At 48.4% G+C, this 21,654-nt stretch overlaps 2 protein-coding genes across 3 annotated transcripts in view; one reads left to right on the top strand and one right to left on the bottom strand.

Moving 5' to 3' along the window:
* The window catches only part of LOC116957543 (uncharacterized), a 186,384-nt gene that overhangs the window by 50,731 nt on the left and 113,999 nt on the right, over positions 1-21,654 (top strand). The gene's annotated exons all lie outside the window — the stretch shown is intronic.
* On the bottom strand, positions 1,232-15,415 carry LOC142907242 (glycine receptor subunit alphaZ1-like). 2 transcript variants are annotated; one of them, XM_076056500.1, is made up of 6 exons: positions 15,337-15,415; positions 13,497-13,634; positions 11,884-12,098; positions 7,688-7,837; positions 6,578-6,676; positions 1,232-5,175 (listed from the first exon to the last, which is right to left on the bottom strand). In XM_076056500.1, exons 1-6 carry the CDS (start codon positions 15,392-15,394, stop codon positions 5,047-5,049), a joined length of 789 nt encoding a protein of 262 aa, XP_075912615.1. In that variant the 5' UTR covers positions 15,395-15,415; the 3' UTR covers positions 1,232-5,046. The 2 variants fall into 2 exon arrangements, with proteins under 2 accessions (XP_075912615.1, XP_075912614.1); XM_076056499.1 differs by lacking the exon at positions 1,232-5,175 and having other exon boundaries at positions 6,305-6,676.

Below are 21,654 nucleotides of genomic sequence, written 5' to 3'. Positions count from 1 at the left end.
GCAGGCTTCCCACGTGACCAGCTCCGGGCTTCCCACGTGAATAGCTGCGGGCTTCCCACGTGACCAGCTGCGGGCTTCCCACGTGACCAGCTGCGGGCTTCCCACGTGCTGCTGTCTTGTATGAAAGGCACCAATCGACCCAAGACTCAGGCTGTCTGGAAACAACTCAACAATCACCTTGAGTCAACCACCACCAAGCAAGAGGTCTAAACACACCACGTGCACTGTCGCCAAAGTGGAAGCGGCTTCAGGGGCCACGAGAGCTAACAAGGCACTGCGAGACCCATGGCCCTTGTGCCGAGTGAAACTATAAACGAGAAATTTTCATTTATTTTAGCAGGCGAGCGATGTCGCTCTTTCTCAGAAGCAGCCTGGTCACCACAACTGATCGCTGCTCGCCGAAGTGGCTCATCATCATCGTCATCTTCACCACGTGGTGATGTACAGCAGCAGCTGAATTCCCTCTAAATGTGGTGACGTTCATTCTAAATGTGGAGGGCAACAACCGGAGGATCCAGAGAAAAATCCACGCGACCACGGGCAGATCGAGAGAGAGAGAGAGACGCAGACTCCACATACACAGCAGCAGGCGTTCTCAGGGTCGGGATCGAACCTTCTGTATACTAGGCGAGGTAGTTAACATCTCATAGCCACCGTAGTGATGATGATGCGAGAGAGAGAGAGACGCAGACTCCAAATACAGCAGCAGCAGGCATCAGGGTCGGGATCTATCCCACGACCTCCTGTACACCAGGCGAGGTAGTTAAGATCTCATAGCCACCGTGATGATGGTGATGATGATGAGAGACGCAGACTCCAAATACACAGCAGCAGGCATTATCAGGGTCTGGATCTATCCCACGACCTCCTGTACACCAGGCGAGGTAGTCAACATCTCATAGCCACCGTGATGATGATGATGAGAGAAAGAGACGCAGACTCCAAATATACAGCAGCAGCAGGCATCGTCAGGGTCGGGATCTATCCCACGACCTCCTGTACATCAGGCGAGGTAGTTAACATCTCATAGCCACCGTGATGATGATGATGAGAGAAAGAGACGCAGACTCCAAATAAACAGCAGCAGGCATCGTCAGGGTCGGGATCTATCCCACGACCTCCTGTACACCTGGCGAGGTAGTCAACATCTCATAGCCACCGTGATGATGATGAGAGAAAGAGACGCAGACTCCAAATAAACAGCAGCAGGCATCGTCAGGGTCGGGATCTATCCCACGACCTCCTGTACACCAGGCGAGGTAGTCAACATCTCATAGCCACCGTGATGATGATGATGAGAGAAAGAGACGCAGACTCCAAATACAGCAGCAGCAGGCATCAGGGTTGGGATCTATCCCACGACTTCCTGTATACCAGGCGAGGTAGTCAACATCTCATAGCCACCGTGATGGTGATGATGATGATGAGAGAAAGAGACGCAGACTCCAAATAAACAGCAGCAGGCATCGTCAGGGTCGGGATCTATCCCACGACCTCCTGTACACCAGGCGAGGTAGTCAACATCTCATAGCCACCGTGATGATGATGATGAGAGAAAGAGACGCAGACTCCAAATAAACAGCAGCAGGCATCGTCAGGGTCGGGATCCATCCCACGACCTCCTGTACACCAGGCGAGGTAGTCAACATCTCATAGCCACCGTGATGATGATGATGATGATGCGAGAGAGACGCAGACTCCAAATATACAGCAGCAGGCATCGTCAGGGTCGGGATCTATCCCACGACCTCCTGTACACCAGGCGAGGTAGTCAACATCTCATAGCCACCGTGATGATGATGATGAGAGAAAGAGACGCAGACTCCAAATAAACAGCAGCAGGCATCGTCAGGGTCGGGATCTATCCCACGACCTCCTGTACACCAGGCGAGGTAGTCAACATCTCATAGCCACCGCGACACCCCTCTCGTCCCGCACGTCCAGGCTGGTGGGACCGCGTCGTGCCGGACAGACCGCACCCCAGTGCCACCATCGTTAACGCACACGAACTACATTCGGGGGCGCTGTGTTTGTGTGCGCGTGTCGTTTATTCGTGCTCACGAGATCGAATCCGTTTACCGAAGCGACAACGCAGACCTCACAATCATGATACTAATAATCATAATCATCACAATCAAGAAACGAACATTGAGATGATAAAAGCAGCGTGCACCGTCCACGCGGCTCGTTGGGGCAAGCGCCGTGAGCGCGCAGCGCTTGCGAAGGGCGGCGAAGCGCACGAGGGGGGTGAGTGGACAGCACCGCGCCCGTGCCAATGTTTACACATCGCACCACGTGCTCATTTGAGGCCGAGTCGACCTAAGGGACGACCCAGGACCGGTTAACAGGAGGGAATAGAACTGGGATCACCCCGTTTGTAGCGTAAATATAAAACGATTTTGAGGATAGGGTTTCAACAAAACGGGTGTGTTAAGATGTTAAAACACCAAACTGTAACCTTTTACAAGGAATCATATTACTGCATTAACCGCAAGACTTGTGGTCAGAATGCAAACACAATCCATACTCTTTGGTTATTTGCGTAAAGTTACGTGGGTATAAAATTAAATACATCACGACGTTATTTATTTTAGTGAGTGGGTGATTTATTTGATTTTCTACCCCACGTGACTTAACCGAAAGAACCAAAGAGGATGGATTCCTGCAGTTACGAAAGCTTCAAATCAACATTTTAAAAAATCACACTGATAATATGATGATGCATTGTCTTTGAAACTGATTGGTCCACACCAGAGACGGCTTTCTTTTGAGCCTCGTCTCAAAACGGTGCCAGACCCCCAGAGGACCCCTTTAGGCACCCTCCGGTCTTCTGGTCTAACACAGCTCGACAGATTGTGTGAATCAAGCTGCTGGGGCCCACTTTAGACTGAAGGGATGGGATTCTATGGCCATCATACAGAAACCTAAGACCACGCAAAAACCTTACGGACTACACGCAAACCCTGCAGACTACACGAACCTTACTACACAAACCCTACAAACACAAACCTTACTACACAAACCCTACATACTACACAAACCCTACATACTACACAAACCTTACTACACAAACCCTACATACTACACAAACCCTACATACTACACAAACCCTACATACTACACAAACCTTACTACACAAACCTTACTACACAAACCCTACATACTACACAAACCCTACAGACTACACAAACCCTACATACTACACAAACCCTACATACTACACAAACCTTACTACACAAACCTTACTACACAAACCCTACAGACTACACAAACCCTACATACTACACAAACCCTACAGACTACACAAACCTTACTACACAAACCTTACATACTACACAAACCCTACATACTACACAAACCCTACAGACTACACGAACCTTACTACACAAACCCTACAAACACAAACCTTACTACACAAACCCTACAGACTACACAAACCCTACAGACTACACAAACCCTACAGACTACACGAACCCTACATACTACACAAACCCTACAGACCACGCAAACCCTACAGACTACACAAACCCTACAGACCACGCAAACCCTACAGACTACACAAACCCTACAGACTACACAAACCCTACAGACTACACAAACCTTACATACTACACAAACCCTACAGACTACACAAACCCTACAGACTACACAAACCTTACTACACAAACCCTACAGACTACACAAACCCTACAGACTACACAAACCTTACTACACAAACCCTACAGACTACACGAACCTTACATACTACACAAACCCTACAGACTACACAAACCTTGCATAAGATCATATCGGATGATGCAGCTTTAAAATTATGCCGTTCATTTTCATCAAAAAACTAAACCATGGGTATTTTTTTCGTCGACCAGAGGCACAGTGCCTTCTGTGGCCTATTGGATAACACGGCCCTTGTGGGTGGGTGAGTGGGTGGTTGAGTTAGTGGGCGGGTGAGTGGTTGAGTGAGTGGGTGAGTGGGTGGATGGCTGTGTGAGTGGTTGAGTGAGTGAGTGGTTGAGTGAGTGAGTGGTTGAGTGGGTGAGTTGGTGAGTGAGTGGGTGAGTGGGTGAGTGAGTGGGTGAATGGCTGTGTGAGTGAGTGAGTGTGTGAGTGAGTTAGTAGGCCCTATGCACAGTGCCCACTGTGGCCTATTGAACAACAACAGCAACAACAACAACAACAGCAACAACAGCAACAACAACAACAGCAACAACAACAACAGCAACAACAACAACAACAGTAACAATAACAACAACAGCAACAACAACAACAACAGCAACAACAACAACAACAACACGGCCTTGCACGCGGTGGTTTGTTTGGGCAGTGCGGAAGCAGACGACCAACGGACCACGGCGCTGCACTGCGGGTGGCCAACTGCTCAGGGTTCACAACATCGCCACACCGAAGACTGCCACCCACCCTGCTCTGAATGCAGTCTCTGGCACAGCCTCTGGACGCATTCCCAACGTCACTCGATGAATTCCCCTAGGTTCTACGTTGTCTCGTCTCGCCCCGTGTCCACGTCTCTTGCGTGTGTTGCAATATCCTTGTGCTGCACTGTGAAGGAACAGGGCTCATCTCTGGTCCTGTTCCTTGTAGACCTCCCATTTGTCTCCGTCACGACGGCCATCCATCCCGTCCGTCAATCTCAAACCCCTCCCTCCCTGTCTCATGTTAAACATTTGCATATATCCCGCAGCAGAGGATTTGCATGATCAATCGCTGATTGGGCAAGCGATTCAATGGTCGCTAATCGAACAAGCGATTCGTTAATCATCGCTAATTGGACAAGAGGTTCGGTGATCAATAATTGGACGAGTGATTAACGTGATCGCTAAATGAACAAGCGATTAGATAATCATCGATATTTGGACAAGAGATTCGGTGATCAATAATTGGACGAGTGATTAACGTGATCGCTAATTGAACAAGCGATTCGATATTCGTTAATTGGACGAGTGATTAACGATAAAACACGGATTATTTGGGTCAGGGATAGATTGTTGTTGTTGTTGTTGCTGTTCAATATAAGTACCATTTTAGTATGTTTCAGCATTTATTATTTAAAACAAAGTATATAATGATAAGTGTGCTGAAGATGAACAGAGAAAGCACAAACAATTTGTGCTTGCAAAATATTGCGCGTAAAACTTTCTTGAGGCACCCCACAGCAGCTCCCTGTTTTAGAAAGTTCGAGGGGGTCACAGACAGAGGGGGTCACAGACAGAGGGGGTCACAGACAGAGGGGGTCACAGACAGAGAGGGTCACAGACAGAGGGGGTCACAGACAGATGGGGTCACATTATGGATCCAGGAGGGGAGGGATAGGCCAACAGTTGCATGAGGAAGGGAAACGTCACGATACCGATTGTGTAAATGTCGTAGTGGGTTTACTTTCCAACACGCAACAACCGGTTAGTGCTGAACTAGTGACTAATTGGACACGTTTTGTTAACGTGACAAACCTCTCACTAACCTGCTGTGTCGGGTGGTTGGCTGATTTAACGACGCATTTATATTTGTAATGCAATCTAACCCAAGAAGAACAACAACAAACCCCCCTCTATTGCGGTTAACATTGGTCGCGAAAGCCCCCTACCACGACCAACTACCGCGTGTTCAACAGGAGGGTATCCATCGACAACGATGCACACAACGGCCCGCCACGAGGTTTCAGAGCGGCGTGCGCGTTCGGGAACTCGCGAAGGGTTTGCGTCCAATTCCTACTCGTGACCTCCACGCTACAGCCGCTGTCGCAAGCGAGGGCTGCCACCAAACGGTGAAGGGACGAGACCTTCCCCAGTGATGCCTGTCGCACCGCCTGTTCTAATATCTGGGGCCGCACGTGGAGCGAGCGGTTGCGCCCTTGGTTGTCACTGTCGTCGCGAGTGGCATCTGCGGGTCGTCCCGTACGGGGTGGTGATCATTCATAGCCCAACTATATTTTGAGCCTGGCAATCTGTTTAGGAGCTGGATAGCCAATGTCGTTCAGACGCTGCTGTTCCTCCGCCGCTGAAGAAGCGCAGACCGCAGCGGTTTGTATCTTGCGCTCCATTGTTTAAACTAAACTATTTTTGTATTTTATTAGTTGTAAGGCCCCCACTGAGCTTCTATGTGGCTCTTTACCAGAAGCGGCCTGGCTATCACGAATGATGGCTAAACGAAGTGGCTTGTCACCACGTGTAAATTTATAGCGGCAGCCAAATACTCCAAACGCGTGATGATGATTCTAAATGGAGGGTACATCTGGAGGAACCCGGAAAAAAATCCATGCGACCATGGGGAGAGCGACACACAAACTCCAAATATACAGCAGCAGCAGGCGTCAGGGTAAGGATCGAACCCACGACCTCCTGTATACCAGGCGAGGTAGTTAACATCTTGCCACCGTGGTGCCCAATGGGCCACAATCACACTCCTGCGGCTCGACTTGAAAGTGTCTCCGTGCATCTCCATGTGTCTTCATGGGTTTACTGTGTGGCGCATAGTTTGTGGGGGGCTGCATGGCCACAATCCATGGCCCGTTGGTTGAGCTGTTGGTTTCTGGCCTGCCAGGATGCGCTACAAGCCAAGCACTTACCAGTCGGTCACAGCTGCTGGCGATCGGGGGTTCTCCGCCTCTGTTTTCGTCATCATCCTGAGCAGCTGCCGAGCCTGAATGAGAGGGATCTTCTTCGTCCTGCGGGGCATTGACACTCTGCGTTACGGGAGAGAAAGCTCAGTGCATTGGTCACTAACACCACTGCACGTGGCCTTAAAAGATTAAAAAATTATATACGCAATTAGGAGACATTTCGATTTAAAGCTTTCGTGACTGCAGGGATTCATCTTCTGGGTTCTTTCGGTAAAGTCACCACATAGAATGGAGATAAAATAATGAAAATAATAATAACAGAATAAAATTCTCACGATGTTTCGGCCACAGAAGAAGAATTAGAACCCAGAAGAAGAATTAGGAGACATTTTAGGAAGTGGCCCTTGATGCGCAGGGCACATGGCCCGGCTATTTCCTCCCGTTGAGAGGATGATGATTGGCGGTCAATCGCCGTTTTGATGAAATTCCACATAAGAGAGTTGGGCGACGGGAGAGCGTTGTGATTTTACACTCCATGGATAACGATGATGATGATGATGATCCATGATCGTCATGACTCATCATCAGCCACATTCCCAATACAGTTCACAGTACAGACAGGATAAGTGGTACAATCCTGGGGTTCCATACGACATTGACACTTGCATCATTCTGCTCATTCCTGCGATAAGTGAACGGGCTGCAGGAGATTCTCGTTTTCTTCTTCTTCTTCTAAGAGCTGAAGAAGAATGCCACCGTGCGGGTCTATGTTCATTTGGGGGTTTTAATTCAGCGAATGACAACAATGTGTGTCAGTTAGTAGAGTTGGTCTCTCTCTCTCTGCAGCTCCGCCTGTGGTATATGGCAATATATTCACGATATTTACGCCAATGTTGGGATGTCGCGAGTGACGACGAGAGGGCTGCACGACAGAGTTTGTGTAGTTTTGCTCATCCTCCATTTGAATCAGCACAGACTAACGGGAGTTATCAGATGGCCCACGATCCATAGTTGCGCATGAACCGACGGAAGGGGCAGACGACACCAATTCACCGATGCCTGCTTGTAACCATGGACATTGGGTGTGACTTCCTACTCCATGTGGTTGCTACTCACAGCTTGCGTTTGACCCACGCCTTCTGTTTGTGCTGAATTGTCTTTCTTGTTGTGGCAAAAAGAAGTCTCCAAGATGTTCACGATGAAGGTGCAGACGATGAACGAGAGGCACCCCGTCATCCAGATGTCCATGGCTGTCATGTAAGAAACCTGCACGACCCAGGCACACATGCGCACACCCACACACAGAAAGACAAAGATCCCCCATGTGGCCTGTAACATCCGATGAGCACAGTTCGGCTACGTACTGTGCGAAAGAAACGTAGGTAAAATAAAATAACAAAAATCACGACGTTTCGGCCACAACACAAGTAGCCTTCATCAGGTGAAGAAACAGGCCTGTCCGTAAGACAGCACCCGAGCGAACATAGCCAAGCACGGACAGCGTCTCCCAAGCTGTGTGGGAGGAAACAGAGCGCCTTGACAAAGGAGTTAACATCAGCAGAAGTGAGTGTGAAAGCGATGCTGTCTTACGGACAGGCCTGTTTCTTCACCTGATGAAGGCTACTTGTGTTGTGGCCGAAACGTCGTGATTTTTGTTATTTTATTTTACCTACGTGACTTTACCGAATAAAACCAAAGAGTATGAATCCTTGCAGTCACGAAAGCTTCAAATCTAGAATTGTGCGAAAGAAGTTCACCATACGTACACTACACTATCCACTACACTATTATATACTACTGTAATGACTCCGACGACAAGGATATAAGAAGAGCCACTTTAATTAGTTTACACCAGAAGGAACCCTACTATATGTAGCCGGTATGCGCTTAATGTAAATGATGCACAAGTTTATTTGTGAATGAAAGTAATAATGACCATGGATTGGACCCATAGAGTCACGTGAGTGCACAATAGGCCACGCCTACCAGTAGATTAATCAATTCAGAGTACAGGGCACCTTACTCTTTGGTTCTATTCGGTAAAGTCACGTAGGTAAAAAATAAAATAACAAAAATCACGACGTTTCGGCCACAACACAAGCGGCCTTCATCAGGTGAAGAGATCAGGCTGTCTCGAGGACAGCGCTGGAGTGAAACACAGCCACGCTCAGACCGCGGACCTTAATGAGGAAACAAGGTGCCTTGACAAAGGAATTAGCATACAAATTAGCATTTGATTGGCCGACTTAGCATAGAGGTGGTGTACGTACGGGTGGACTTGCTGTTTGGCGTGGGGGGGAGTTTACCTATTGATGGTGTGAAAAGTGAATTTTTAAGAGCTGCGAAAGTTTGGGGTACCACTACTTGAAAAATATACTGTACCATTGAAATTAGTTTGATGTTTAGTTCGATTTAGAACATCTTTACAATGGTTGCTTAATTTGAAACCATCCTCTCGGTTGAAATTGTGTCTGTGTTTGTAGATCTGAATTGCCTCGTGAACAAATCTCTGATAATAACCCGTGGGTTTGCAAAGAACCTTGGTATCGGAGAAAATTATATCGTGATCACCCACAACATTGTAACAGTGATCAGCCACGGCAGAATAATTCGTTTTGCCGTGTTTCAAATCTGATTTGTGCTCGCGAATTCGGTCAGAGACATGTCGCTTTGTCTCCCTGATATAGCAATCACCGCAGGTACAACTCAATTTGTAAACCCCGGGGTACTGTAAGTCAGGAATGACATCCTTCACGGATGGGATCAGATCACGAATTTTGTGTACTGTATTGAACCGGACCTGGATCTTGTGTTTGTTTAGAATTTTGGAAATCTTTTTAGTAACGCCTGCTATATATGGTAGTGTGATGGTTTTGACCGGAGTATGAAGTGGTTGTTTCTGTATGGAGGGAGAAACAGCTTGGCGGATGGTACGGTCAGAGTATCCATTCCTTTTGAGGGCCAGGTGTACATGTTTTAATTCACTGGTCAGGTGGTGTTGGTCCGAAATGCAATGAGCCCTATGGTATAAAGTTTTGATGAGATAATTTTTTTGGGCTGGGTGGTGGTGGGAATCAGGTTTAAAGTAGGAATCTGTGTGGGTGGGTTTCCTGTAGACAGAATGCTCCAATGAGCCATCAGGTCTCCTCTCAAACAGAACATCTAAGAATGGTATCTTGCCATCTTTCTCCACTTCCATGGTGAAATTGATGGCGGGATGTCTGGAATTGATGTGGTGTAGGAAAAGGTTCAGAGCTGGGAGGCCATGTGGCCAAATGACGAAAGTGGCATCCACATATCTCTTCCACAGGGAAGGTCTGAGGGTGGAAGTCTGGATGGCGTCTGATTCAGATTTCTCCATAAAAATATTGGCTATCACTGGTGACAAGGGGGATCCCATGGGGGTACCCTCATTTTGTTTGTAGAAGGAGCCATTCCAAGTAAAGTAGGTATTGTTGAGGCAGTGCCTAACCAGTGCAGGTGTGTCGGGGTCTAGTCCATGTTGGACCAAATTTTCAATTATTTCAATGGTATCAGGTACTGGGACCTTGGTGAACAAAGAGACCACATCGAAGTTGACAAGGATATCGTCAGGGGACAGTACAACGTCTTTGACCATAGAGACCAACTGGGCTGAGTTAAGTACTGCTGAGGCGGTCTTGCCAGTGAAAGGCAGCAAGGTATCTGACAGAAAACGGGCCAGTCTATAGGTAGGGGAGTTGATCGTTGATATGATGGGTCGTAGTGGGGTGCCTTCTTTATGAATCTTGGGAAGACCATAGAATCTAGGGGGTCTTGCAGCAGAAGGTTTTAGGGAGGGACGTTTAGTTGGGTCGATTAGGGAGGTCGAACTTGTGATGATCTTGTTGGTTTTTATCGCTAGGCTATTGGTAGGGTCATTTTTTATTTTTGAGTAACTTCCATCGTTGAGCAGATTCTGGATTTTGTTGTTGTATGAATCTTTATCCATAATTACAGTAGCGTTGCCTTTATCAGCTGAGAGGATGACTATATCACTTCTGTTTTTTAAATTTGCGAGTTCAGAGCGTTCATTTTTGCTGATGTTGCTAATAGGTTTCTTAGCTTCTTTGGTTCTTTCGGTAAAGTCACATAGAATGAGAATAAAATATTAAATTGATAAAATAAAATAACACAATAATATTCTCACGACGTTTCGGCCACAACACAAGCGGCCTTCATCAGGTGAAGGGACGAGACTGTCTGGTAGGACAGCGCTGTCTGGTAGGACAGCGCTGTCTGGTTCGGGGTGACAGCAAAATTTAGCCCTCTAGCCAGTACTGTTTTCAGATTGTCAGAAATCGGGGTGCTACTCTGATTAATGAGGATTTTGTTAACGTCTAGTTTTGTTATATGTGGGACTGGGTTCTTCTTCGATAGGTGGTTGAATTTAGAAATCATGTTAGCTTTGTATTTGACTGAAAGTGAATCGGCAGAAGAAGTAGCTGATCACTGTTACAACGCTGTGGGTGATCACCGACCGTCTGTGTTGCTTTATATAGTTTCCAAATTTTGCTAAACCCTGTTTGATTTAGTGTGCTCCTCCGTCTCTCTCTGTATCCCCTGGTGTATCTGTGTTAATTCCCTCTACTTAGGTGTCTGTATATATATCTGCGGTTATGTGTTTCTCCTCTATCTTAAATTTAGCTCTTCTGTACCTGATGATTGCTTGTGTTGCAATCGAAACGTCGTATACTATTATGTTATTTTATTACGTCTTATTTCTACGTGACTTTACCGAAAAAACCAAAGAGTATCTCCTGCAGTCACGAAAGCACCAAATCTAGTTTGGTAGAAACTCTGTTAACGACCGCCCCTGTTAACGACTAATCGCCTAACAATGGACCTCCATAGAGCCCAATGTGTTCGCTTACTGACCATTCCCCTGTTAATGACGGGCTGTTGTAGGTGCAGTAAATATTAATGTATCGATTAACGATGTTTATTTTAATAGTATGTGTTTATAATGTTGTTAGTATCTTTACGTATCAATATCCATTTTTTATATATATTATGAAGTACGGTTTTTTTGGGTAACTTTCGATGCTACCGGAACGAATCAAGCCTTTACCGTTGATTTCCTATACTCGCTCAGTGACCGAATCACTTAACGACCCGTTGCGTGGAACCAATGGACGTCACTAGGAGGAGCGCTTCTACCGCACAGTCCGACAGTCGATGTGTCTGTGTGCGTGCCAACCTTGTGATGGGCTCGGCAGACAAAAACGACGACTTCAGCGTATTTCGTTTTTTGTGGTCGCAAGTGTCCGCGCTCGAGCGCACGCTGCGGGCACCTTGGGCATGTTGGCGTGAGCGTTGGCGCACTGCGTGATCACCGAGATGGTCGTGGTGATCCCGATGCCGGCCCGCGCTGGCGTCTTGTCCACGGGGATCAGGAAGGCGATGCAGGACAGGCCGGAGAGCAGGCCGCTCGACACGTACATCTGTATGTCGGAGGCGCTCATTCTGCGACACAGCTTGAATGTGATGTTCAGGCACGATAGGTTTCCTTGGAGGAGGGTGGGTAAGAGTTGTTAAGAGTCAACGTTAGTAATAGATCTAACGATGGGCTCGACTTGGGATGTGCAGGATATCAGGGGGCAAACTTTACTTATCTTAATTACATTTATAAGGCGCTTTAACCAAAGCGCTGTACAGTGAATTAATGATGGTACAAAAACATACCGGCATGGGGATGAGGCACGGTTAATGTTATGAATATGAGGACGACGACGACGATGATGATGATGATAATAATAGGTTTTTTACCCTTTCTTATAGCAACAAAATTGAAACCTTTTTATAAGGAATCATGTTTACATTAACCACAATACCTGCAGTCATCTGGTCGAACACCATATGAGACTAGGCTCTAAAGAAAGCTGTCTCTGGTGTGGACCAATCCATTTCAAGGACATTGCCACATACGTTATCAGAGTGTGTTTTGTTTGCATTCTGACTGCAGGTATTGTGGTTAATGTAAACATGATTCCTTGTAAAAAGGTTTCAGTTTTGTTGCCAGAAAAAAGGGGTAAAAAACTTATTATTATATTTTGCTACTGGCAAAGGAGGCCTCATGATGATGATGATGCGTAAGAGGAAACGGAGGTGAAGATGACAATGAGTGAGTCGATGGGAGGATGACTGTGGAGTCGGGAAGTGTATCGGTGATGGGTAGACGAGGAAGGGTAGGCGAGTGAACATAGATGGGTCTTTAAGGAGGAGCGGAAGATAGCGGGAGCGGGTGATCGTTTGATGTGTAGAGGGAGTCCACTCCAGTGCAGAGGGGCTAGGAGCGAGAAGGGACGGAACCACGGTTGAGCACAGGGAGGAGGGGGCGACAGAGAGAGAAACATCTGGGATTTTGAACGCAGAGTGCGACAAGCAACGCAGAGTGAGATGAGAGAAGCAAGGTTAGGAGGGGGCGAGACCGTGCAGAGATTTATAGAGCAGGGTGCGAGGTTTTAAAGTGTAACTCAACGCCAAACAACTCTCCGCGAGGTGTCGGTGTGCGAACCACCGCACGTGTCCTCGGAGTTCCAGCCCCAGGTCCCACCAGGGGCACGCGAGCCGTGGCCAGGGCACATGGCCAGCAGCCGCGACTCAAGGGCACGGCCCATGCAGAACGTAACCCCGAGTGCACCGCAATGGCCTTGAACTCCGTGCCGGGGGCGGATTGATTCTCCGAAAGCGACCCACTTTGTTGTCGGAAAACATTGACCGAGAACCTCTATAAACACGTCAATGTGATGCTACACACATTCATGGCAATAGAGTTTATCGACGGAGTCCACTCGCACCGCCTCGCTAGAATTGATCGCGATTCCATTGGCCTGATTGGTAAGCATCCTGGTTCACTTGTTGAGGGACAGGGTTAGGATTATACTTATGCCTGGGGTAGGTATACCGATGATTTCAGTGTAGGTGCAGTTGTCGGACAGCGTGATGTTTTCTACAACCAACGGAAGGATGCTGATGTCCTTGGCGATCATGCGGCGTTCGTCCTTGTCCCATTGCAGAAACATTTCGTTCGCCGTGTAGCTGGCTGGGCCGCACAGCCGCCACATGCAACAACGACAGAGGGTGATGATGTTAGGAGTCACAGGATGGATGGGTGGCCGCAACATCATTAGGGTTACCACGACGTGATTATTACTCAAATCCGACACTCTCCGTAAATGTCTGTCAAACTGGAGCTGGTCAGAAGGACACTGCTCAGGTATGGAAACATTTCCACTCTCTGATCACGCCCAATGCTTTCCAATCACTCCAGCCCAGGTGCCTGGTGTCATGTCCCACTCGGGCATTAAAGTTACCCGACAGGATTGACTCTATTCTGAGTGACCACTTTGTATCGAGTACCTGGGACAGGAAGTCCTAGAAGGCATCTGATTCATTATTTGGCATGGTCTGCATCCCTCCACTGATCTTCATCTTTAGTTGGGATGTAAGCCACCACCAATCCTCACCTCCCATTGTGGGGAGGTGAGCCCACAGTAGCCTGGGACTTACAGTTTCCCACACTTCTCCGTCATGTTCCCACGCCCCCTCCATTAATTTGTTCAGAAGAGCCACTCCCTCGTGTTTGCCAGTTTCCTACCCCGAGTAGAGGACTATCCACCCCTCAAAGTGACTGGAGCCAGAACAAGTCCAGCTCTTTACAGAGGAAAGGTAGTGAGAATTTGAACATTCCACGTGGCCACTCGCAGTGGCTCTTTTTGCCATTTCTGGAGGAATCCTGAGTGTTTGGGTTCAGTCTCCTGGCTCCACCAAATGGGATTTGACAAGGAGATTTCAAAGTCGCCTGTACCCTCAGGGCCTCCTGAACAAGCTTAGTTTTAGCTTCAAATTGTGGTTTTGCATACATTGTAATTGTACCTGGAGGGGTCATCTGCCCTTCGCAACTGTCCAGAGCCCCCGTTGCCCACTGACGTTTACGAGTGTCATGAGGGGAACAGCTGATTGGAATCAGCCTCCCCTCAGTGGCATTGCTCAAAGACACCACATTGTTTCCGACTGGCCCCATCTTGGAGGTGGGGGTTGTTTTTACCGCACTAGGCAAAGATGTCCTCACAGGCAGTGGGAAGGCATTACGTGCATTATCACGCGACCGCCACATTGGTATGACGAAATGATTTTAGTCTTGGGCAAACCGCGCTATCAAGAGAGCTGAGAGTGACTGTGTTCCTGTGTGTTCCACCAACTGCACAGAGTTGTACATTGTGGCCGTCCCATCAGTCAGCTGTGAGACAAGCGTAGGCTGGGTTGGTCCTCATTGTGGACTTGTGAGAGTCGCCAGTGTTCAGTACAGTACATTCAGAAATAGTTTTGTTTCGATTTAAAGCTTTCGTGACTGCAAGGATTCATCTTCTTTGGTTCTTTCGGTAAAGTCACGTAGAATGAGAATAAAATAATAAAATAAAATAAGACAATAAAATTTTCACGACGTTTCGGCTACAACACAAGTAGCCCTCTTCAGGTGAAAGAACAGAACTGTCGGGACGACAGAGCTTCTACGTGACTTTACCGAAAGAACCAAAGAAAATAGTTTTGTGTTAAAAAGCTGCCAGAAATAACATTTACAAATGGCCTCTATCAAGCCCACGAGGAGATTTGTTTTGTTTACAATGCAGGAGGAATCCCTGGCCTTGAATTGTTACCCGTGGACTTCTAACTTAGATATCTGATTCATGACCCACTGAACTTAATTCTGGCATGAACCCCAGGCTTTTGTTCGTGTGGCTTACCACTGGTGAGGGTCATGGGGCAAAACTGGATATCCCAGGGGTAGTTTTGGATGTACATGGGACAGCTGAGGGTAAGCGTGATTCTGCAACACAAAAACACATTGGGACACGTGGACACGCGCAAAGATCAGCATGGGACACGCGGTGACACACCACGAATATGAAACAACAACTGGTATTCGCCACTAAGTCCGAATTACATATCTGCTTGCTGCTAGTTGTATGTATGTTGAACTTCTTTCACACTGTACGTAGCCAACTGTGCTTATCGGAGGTGCGGATGATGGACAACAAATATTAAACGCAAAAATCAGTTCTAAAGAAATTGATTTTCAATCGAGATTTCAAAGTGTATAGCTCCAGTGGCTTCCCATTATTGGAAGAAAGAGCGTTCCAGACAGCCGCACAAGTGCACCTGAAAGCTCCAGCCTCCTCTGCATCTGTTTTGCAGTGATCGCCTCGGGCCACAGCCGGCTACTCCGCGCTGTTCCCATTCTCTTTGTACGCTCGTTGTTCGGATGGGCACGAGTTCGTCGAGAACAGCAGCGACGTCATGTTCTAATTGAGCTGCGAATGAATTGACCGTCGATGCAGGAAATCAGACACGTCGATGACGACGACCGGATCTTCTGACGGAATGCATCGTGGGCCGGTCGTTTCCTGTCTCTGTATCGTATCCTCGTGACCGGTCGGCGAATAATCGGTAATGCCACTGTGCACGTCACGAGGCTGGGATTTGAAATACCCACGTCTTCGACGACAGCGTCGGTTACCGCTGACGTTGCCGGGTTAAACCGTGTCTGTCGATAATCTCGGCGAGGTCTCCGTTGATTTTACCACAAGAACCGGTCGGTCTGGGACAGTTTCGGGTCACCACAAATGACATACCGAGAGCCAATTGACCCACAGACTAGCAGCAGCAGAAGGCTCGGGAGAGAATTCTAACAGCGGTTAAGAAAGATGGCGGTCGATAGATCACGGCGGCTGGAATGACGGTGATTGTTAATGAGTTTGCTCAGGGACACCACAGATGTCTCCACGGCGGATCGGTGCGATCGCACCACCATGGGGGCTGCCAGTGCCAGGCATCCCGCGACGGTGCTGATGTAAGACGGCGCTTCCGTTAGGTGCAGCTTCACGCGTAACTACATCCGACGAGTCGTCATCTACCCAGGTTTCACTAACGGCCAATAGGTCGAGTCCACAATCGTTGATCAGCGCCGTCTGGCGGAGCGTGCATCGACCAAAACAAAGTTGAGGAAGCTCCTGGTCAGGAGTTTGGCTCAAAACCCGACACCAGCAGCAGCAGCAGGATGGCGGTGAAGGCGCCCTTCCGTGTGGACGTAGATCAGAAGAAGAACCGACCACATCCACAGCACAACCACGGTGCGAGACATTGCAACAAGCGACGAACACGGTCAGGCAGGGGTCGGCATTTCCAGATCAGATCGCAGCACGGTGGGTGTGGGACTCAAGGAGTTTTGCACCGGAGAGTCGACCGGTCAGCACTCCCTTCCACACGTTCGATGCTGGGCCGAGTCCGCTGGCGAATCCCACCGCAGCATCGGCGACGTTCGAATGACACGGAATTGTGTTTGTCGGTCCAGCCCGAGAGAAGTCCCATGTATGCCCCCCCCCCCCCCATTCTACAGGGAAGAGGGGGGCGGAGTGGGGGGGGGCATTGCTTGACCAGAGCGTTCGGCTCGCTTAGCCGGAGTCCCGCGACAAGAGGGCCCGGCCACAACCAGCCGGGCTGCAGTGGCAGCAGAAATAGCAGCCGCAAAATGTTGTTACTGTTGTTGTTGTTACTGTTATTGTTACTGTTGTTGTTGTTACTGTTGTTGTTGGTATTGTTGTTGTTACTGTTGTCGTTACTGTTGTTGTTGTTGTTACTGTTGTTACTGTTGTTGTTACTGTTGTTACTGTTGTTGTTACTGTTGTTGTTACTGTTGTTGTTAATGTTGTAGTTGTTGTTACTGTTGTTGTTACTGTTGTTGTTACTGATGTTGTTGTTGTTACTGTTGTTACTGTTGTTGTTACTGTTGTAGTTGTTGTTACTGTTGTTGTTACTGTTGTTGTTGTTACTGTTGTTGTTACTGTTATTGTTGTTGTTATTGTTGTTGTTACTGTTGTTGTTACTGTTGTTGTTGTTACTGTTGTTGTTACTGTTGTTGTTACTGTTGTTGTTGTTACTGTTGTTGTTACTGTTGTTGTTACTGTTGTTGTTGTTGTTACTGTTGTTGTTACTGTTGTTGTTGTTACTGTTGTTGTTGTTACTGTTGTTGTTACTGTTGTTATTACTGTTGTTGTTATTGTTGTTGTTGTTATTGTTGTTGTTACTGTTGTTGTTACTGATGTTGTTGTTACTGTTGTTGTTGTTACTGTTGTTGTTACTGTTGTTGTTGTTACTGTTGTTGTTACTGTTGTTGTTACTGTTGTTATTGTTGTTGTTACTGTTGTTGTTACTGTTGTTGTTACTGTTGTTGTTGTTACTGTTGCTGGTGCTGTTGTTACTGTTGTTGTTGTAGTTGCTGCTTCTGTTGCTGCTGTTGTTACTTCTGTGTTTTTGCTGCTTATGCAGCTGTTGTTGTTTACGATGTTGCTGTCGGTGCTGCTGTTGCTGTGCCACGAGGAAGCTCAGGCTGAGTGGGTTTTCTCTGTGGGTTTTCTCTGTGGGTCTTCTCTGTGGGTTTTCTCTGTGGGTTTTCTCTGTGGGTTTCCTCCGTGGGTCTTCTCTGTGGGTCTTCTCTGTGGGTTTTCTCTGTGGGTTTTCTCTGTGGGTTTTCTCTGTGGGTCTTCTCTGTGGGTTTTCTCTGTGGGTTTTCTCTGTGGGTCGTCTCTGTGGGTTTTCTCTGTGGGTCTTCTCTGTGGGTCTTCTCTGTGGGTTTCCTCTGTGGGTTTTCTCTGTGGGTCTTCTCTGTGGGTTTTCTCTGTGGGTTTTCTCTGTGGGTTTTCTCTGTGGGTTTTCTCTGTGGGTCTTCTCTGTGGGTTTTCTCTGTGGGGTTTCTCTGTGGGTTTTCTCTGTGGGTTTTCTCTGTGGGTTTTCTGTGTGGGTCTTCACTGTGGGTTTCCTCTGTGGGTTTTCTCTGTGGGTCTTCTCTGTGGGTTTTCTCTGTGGGTTTTCTCTGTGGGTTTTCTCTGTGGGTTTTCTCTGTGGGTCTTCTCTGTGGGTTTTCTCTGTGGGGTTTCTCTGTGGGTTTTCTCTGTGGGTTTTCTCTGTGGGTTTTCTCTGTGGGTCTTCTCTGTGGGTTTTCTCTGTGGGGTTTTCTCTGTGGGTTTTCTCTGTGGGTCTTCTCTGTGGGTTTTCTCTGTGGGGTTTCTCTGTGGGTTTTCTCTGTGGGTTTTCTCTGTGGGTCTTCTCTGTGGGTTTTCTCTGTGGGTTTTCTCTGTGGGTTTTCTCTGTGGGTTTTCTCTGTGGGTTTTCTCTGTGGGTTTTCTCTGTGGGTTTTCTCTGTGGGTTTTCTCTGTGGGTTTTCTCTGTGGGTTTTCTCTGTGGGTTTTCTCTGTGGGTCTTCTCTGTGGGTTTTCTCTGTGGGTTTTCTCTGTGGGTTTTCTCTGTGGGTTTCCTCTGTGGGGTTTCTCTGTGGGTTTTCTCTGTGGGTTTTCTCTGTGGGTTTTCTCTGTGGGTCTTCTCTGTGGGTTTTCTGTGTGGGTTTTCTCTGTGGGTTTTCTCTGTGGGTCTCCTCTATCGGTCTTCACCAAGTAAGGCTCACTGAGCTCTTCTTCAGAAGGGACCTGGCCATAATTGATAGCTCAAGGAAGTGGGCTTATCATGTGGAGATTCATAGCAGCCACATACTCTAAACGCATGATGTCTCTAAATGTGGAGGGAAAAACCGGAGGACCCGGAGAAAAATCCACGCAACCACGAGGAGGGAGGCCCCGCATGCTCCACAATATAGAGTAGGCACCAGGTCTGGAATCGAACCCACGAGCTGGTGTATACCAAGCGAGGTAGTTAACGTCTCACCCCCACAGTGTCAAAATGCTACCGATCACAGACAAAAGCCAACCAAAGAAGTCTGAATGAAGATGCGGACCGAAGTATTTTATGACAATGATCAAAAACCACGGTGCACTGATGAGAACCAAGGTCGATGATTGTCTGTAAATACTCTTTGGTTCTGTGGGTAAAGTCACGTCGATATCAAAAAAATAATAATAGATCACGATGTTTCGATCGCAGCAACAACAAGCAATCGTCTTCAGGTGAGAGAGAGAAACAAGCCGCCGTGACGGAGCATCTTGTAGATCCCAGAGGGGGAGGGGGCGGGGAGGGGGAGGGGCTGCCGCAACGGGCGAGAGGGTGGGGGGTGAAATTCAAAGAGGGAAGAAGGTGAGAGTGAGAACAAAGACCCGGAGAAGAGTAGCCAATGGCGACAAAGTGGGATCGAGCATCTGTCGCGTGAAATGGATGAGCGGAGGTGGACATGTCGTAAGAACCCTGAGCCGCACCGCTGACATCTCTGGGATTCGAATCCATGAAATGTTTTTTCCTACAAACAAACCGGTGTAGCGACGCAGTCCGGAGGCAGTAGTAGTGGGGGAGGCACCTTCTTTTATTCTCACACACAATGGGGACTATACGCACCCTACGTGGGTGTGCACTGTCATCTATGTCACACACACAACCGTCTGTCATCGGCGGCACTATCTAGCCAGGACGGTTGTGTGGCTGTCTAGCTAGCGGCGTCCCGCGATGGTGAAGACGGCGGCGACGATGGGTGGCGAACAGCAGCACGACGAGGGGGAAGATTTCCAGCAAGGGCCCCGAGCTCTCGCTCAGGGCTCCCTCTTATGCTCCCGGCGTGGCCTTGCTCCGCCATGGCCACGCCCCCCTTCTGGAACCTACTAGCAGGTTCCCGGGGCTTCTAGATGAACCCCTCCGTGAACTCTGCCCTAGTCGTCTTCCCCCCGTGTGTAACTGCCACCTGCTGCCGCGTGTACTGCCGCACACCGAAGTTACCACTTTCGGTCAGCAGCCATCGCTATTACTCTACACTGGGTTCACAGTCCATGGCGAATTGATGATCGGGCCCCGGGTCACTGGGCTGAAAGTGTGCATAAACAACAATGCACCCACCATCACATTGAAATCGGATGGCTCTGATGGGACACACATTTCCCTCTGTGGAGCAAAACAGGTGTGGACCTGCTGCTACCGCTGCTGCTATCTACTATACCGACCAGGGGTCGCTTGCGGAGAGCTCGGAGGTAGCTGTAAAATCGGCTTCTGTGGGTTGTCTCTCCTAATCACGAAGGGTCGCACTGCTATTCGGGAAATCCATAACGGCTGATTTGTCCCTTACGATGAGACAACTCGGGGGGTGGGCGGTGGGGATGCCGGGGGCAGAAATCCGGATGAAAATCGCCAACAAAGACAATTCACAAAATATCGGATTGGCCCTGCGGTGCTCGAAGGGGAATGGCGATCGTGCGCTCACCTCATGGAGTAGAGGACTCTGCTGTCGTTGTAAACCTTCAGCATGGTGTTGGGTGCCGTCACCGAGTGGACCACGGAGTTCTTCTCATTGTTGAAGAACACGGTCGGCCTCCACAGGTGGCCTGCGGCCGCGTTGGGTACATCGATGTAACCCTCTCTGCCAGACCACTTGCGACGGAGGTGGAGACGGTGATCCATCCATTGGCGGACCAGGAAGATGGTCATTTTATATTCCTGATTTGTTGATGTGGGGGCAGGGGCAGGGGGAGGAGTTGCAGAGGGGGTTGGGGGGTGAATGGAAGTGATGGGAAAATGAGGAGGGCACAATGGGCTGATGAGATAGGGGGAATGATGTCATGTGAAGATGAGGCAATCATCAGCGTCATCATCGCCACGTGATATTTTGCGATGAACGTAACAAGTCATTGCATGTGGAAGGCGCACGCTTAAACCAATGACGTGCACATCAGGAGCCCACAGACTGTAACCAGCTCAAGCACATTTCTCTCTTCACCAGCTCAAGCCTCCCGTGTATCACGTGACTTCCGTGTGGCAGCCCCCCCATTGTGAATCCATCGCCACCGCCCACTGTGAAAACAGACGCCGCTCTTCCGTGCGTCAGTGTTGACGCCCCAATGCAGCCTCCTCCTCCTCCAGATCCTTTTGCTGTTGTTTCTGAGTAGCTTTTCCATTATCTTCCTCTTAGTGGAATTGATTGCAATGTTAGGGGTGTCACATCAACAACAATACAACTGCCAAAATTCGACAATATTCATTAAAAAACCGAACGCATTTCTTCATGGCAAGAATGATACCCGGTGTGTGTCTGTGTGCCTTTTAAATACTCGCCATGTTTGACACGTCGAAGGAGGCTA

Source organism: Petromyzon marinus, chromosome 76 (assembly GCF_048934315.1).
Source record: "Petromyzon marinus isolate PM22_M1 ecotype Great Lakes invasive population chromosome 76, UKy_Petmar_22M1.pri1.0, whole genome shotgun sequence".
NCBI classification, from domain to species: Eukaryota; Metazoa; Chordata; class Hyperoartia; order Petromyzontiformes; family Petromyzontidae; genus Petromyzon; species Petromyzon marinus.
Note: the sequence above shows the minus strand (reverse complement) of the source record. Positions and strands in the feature narration are given on the sequence as shown.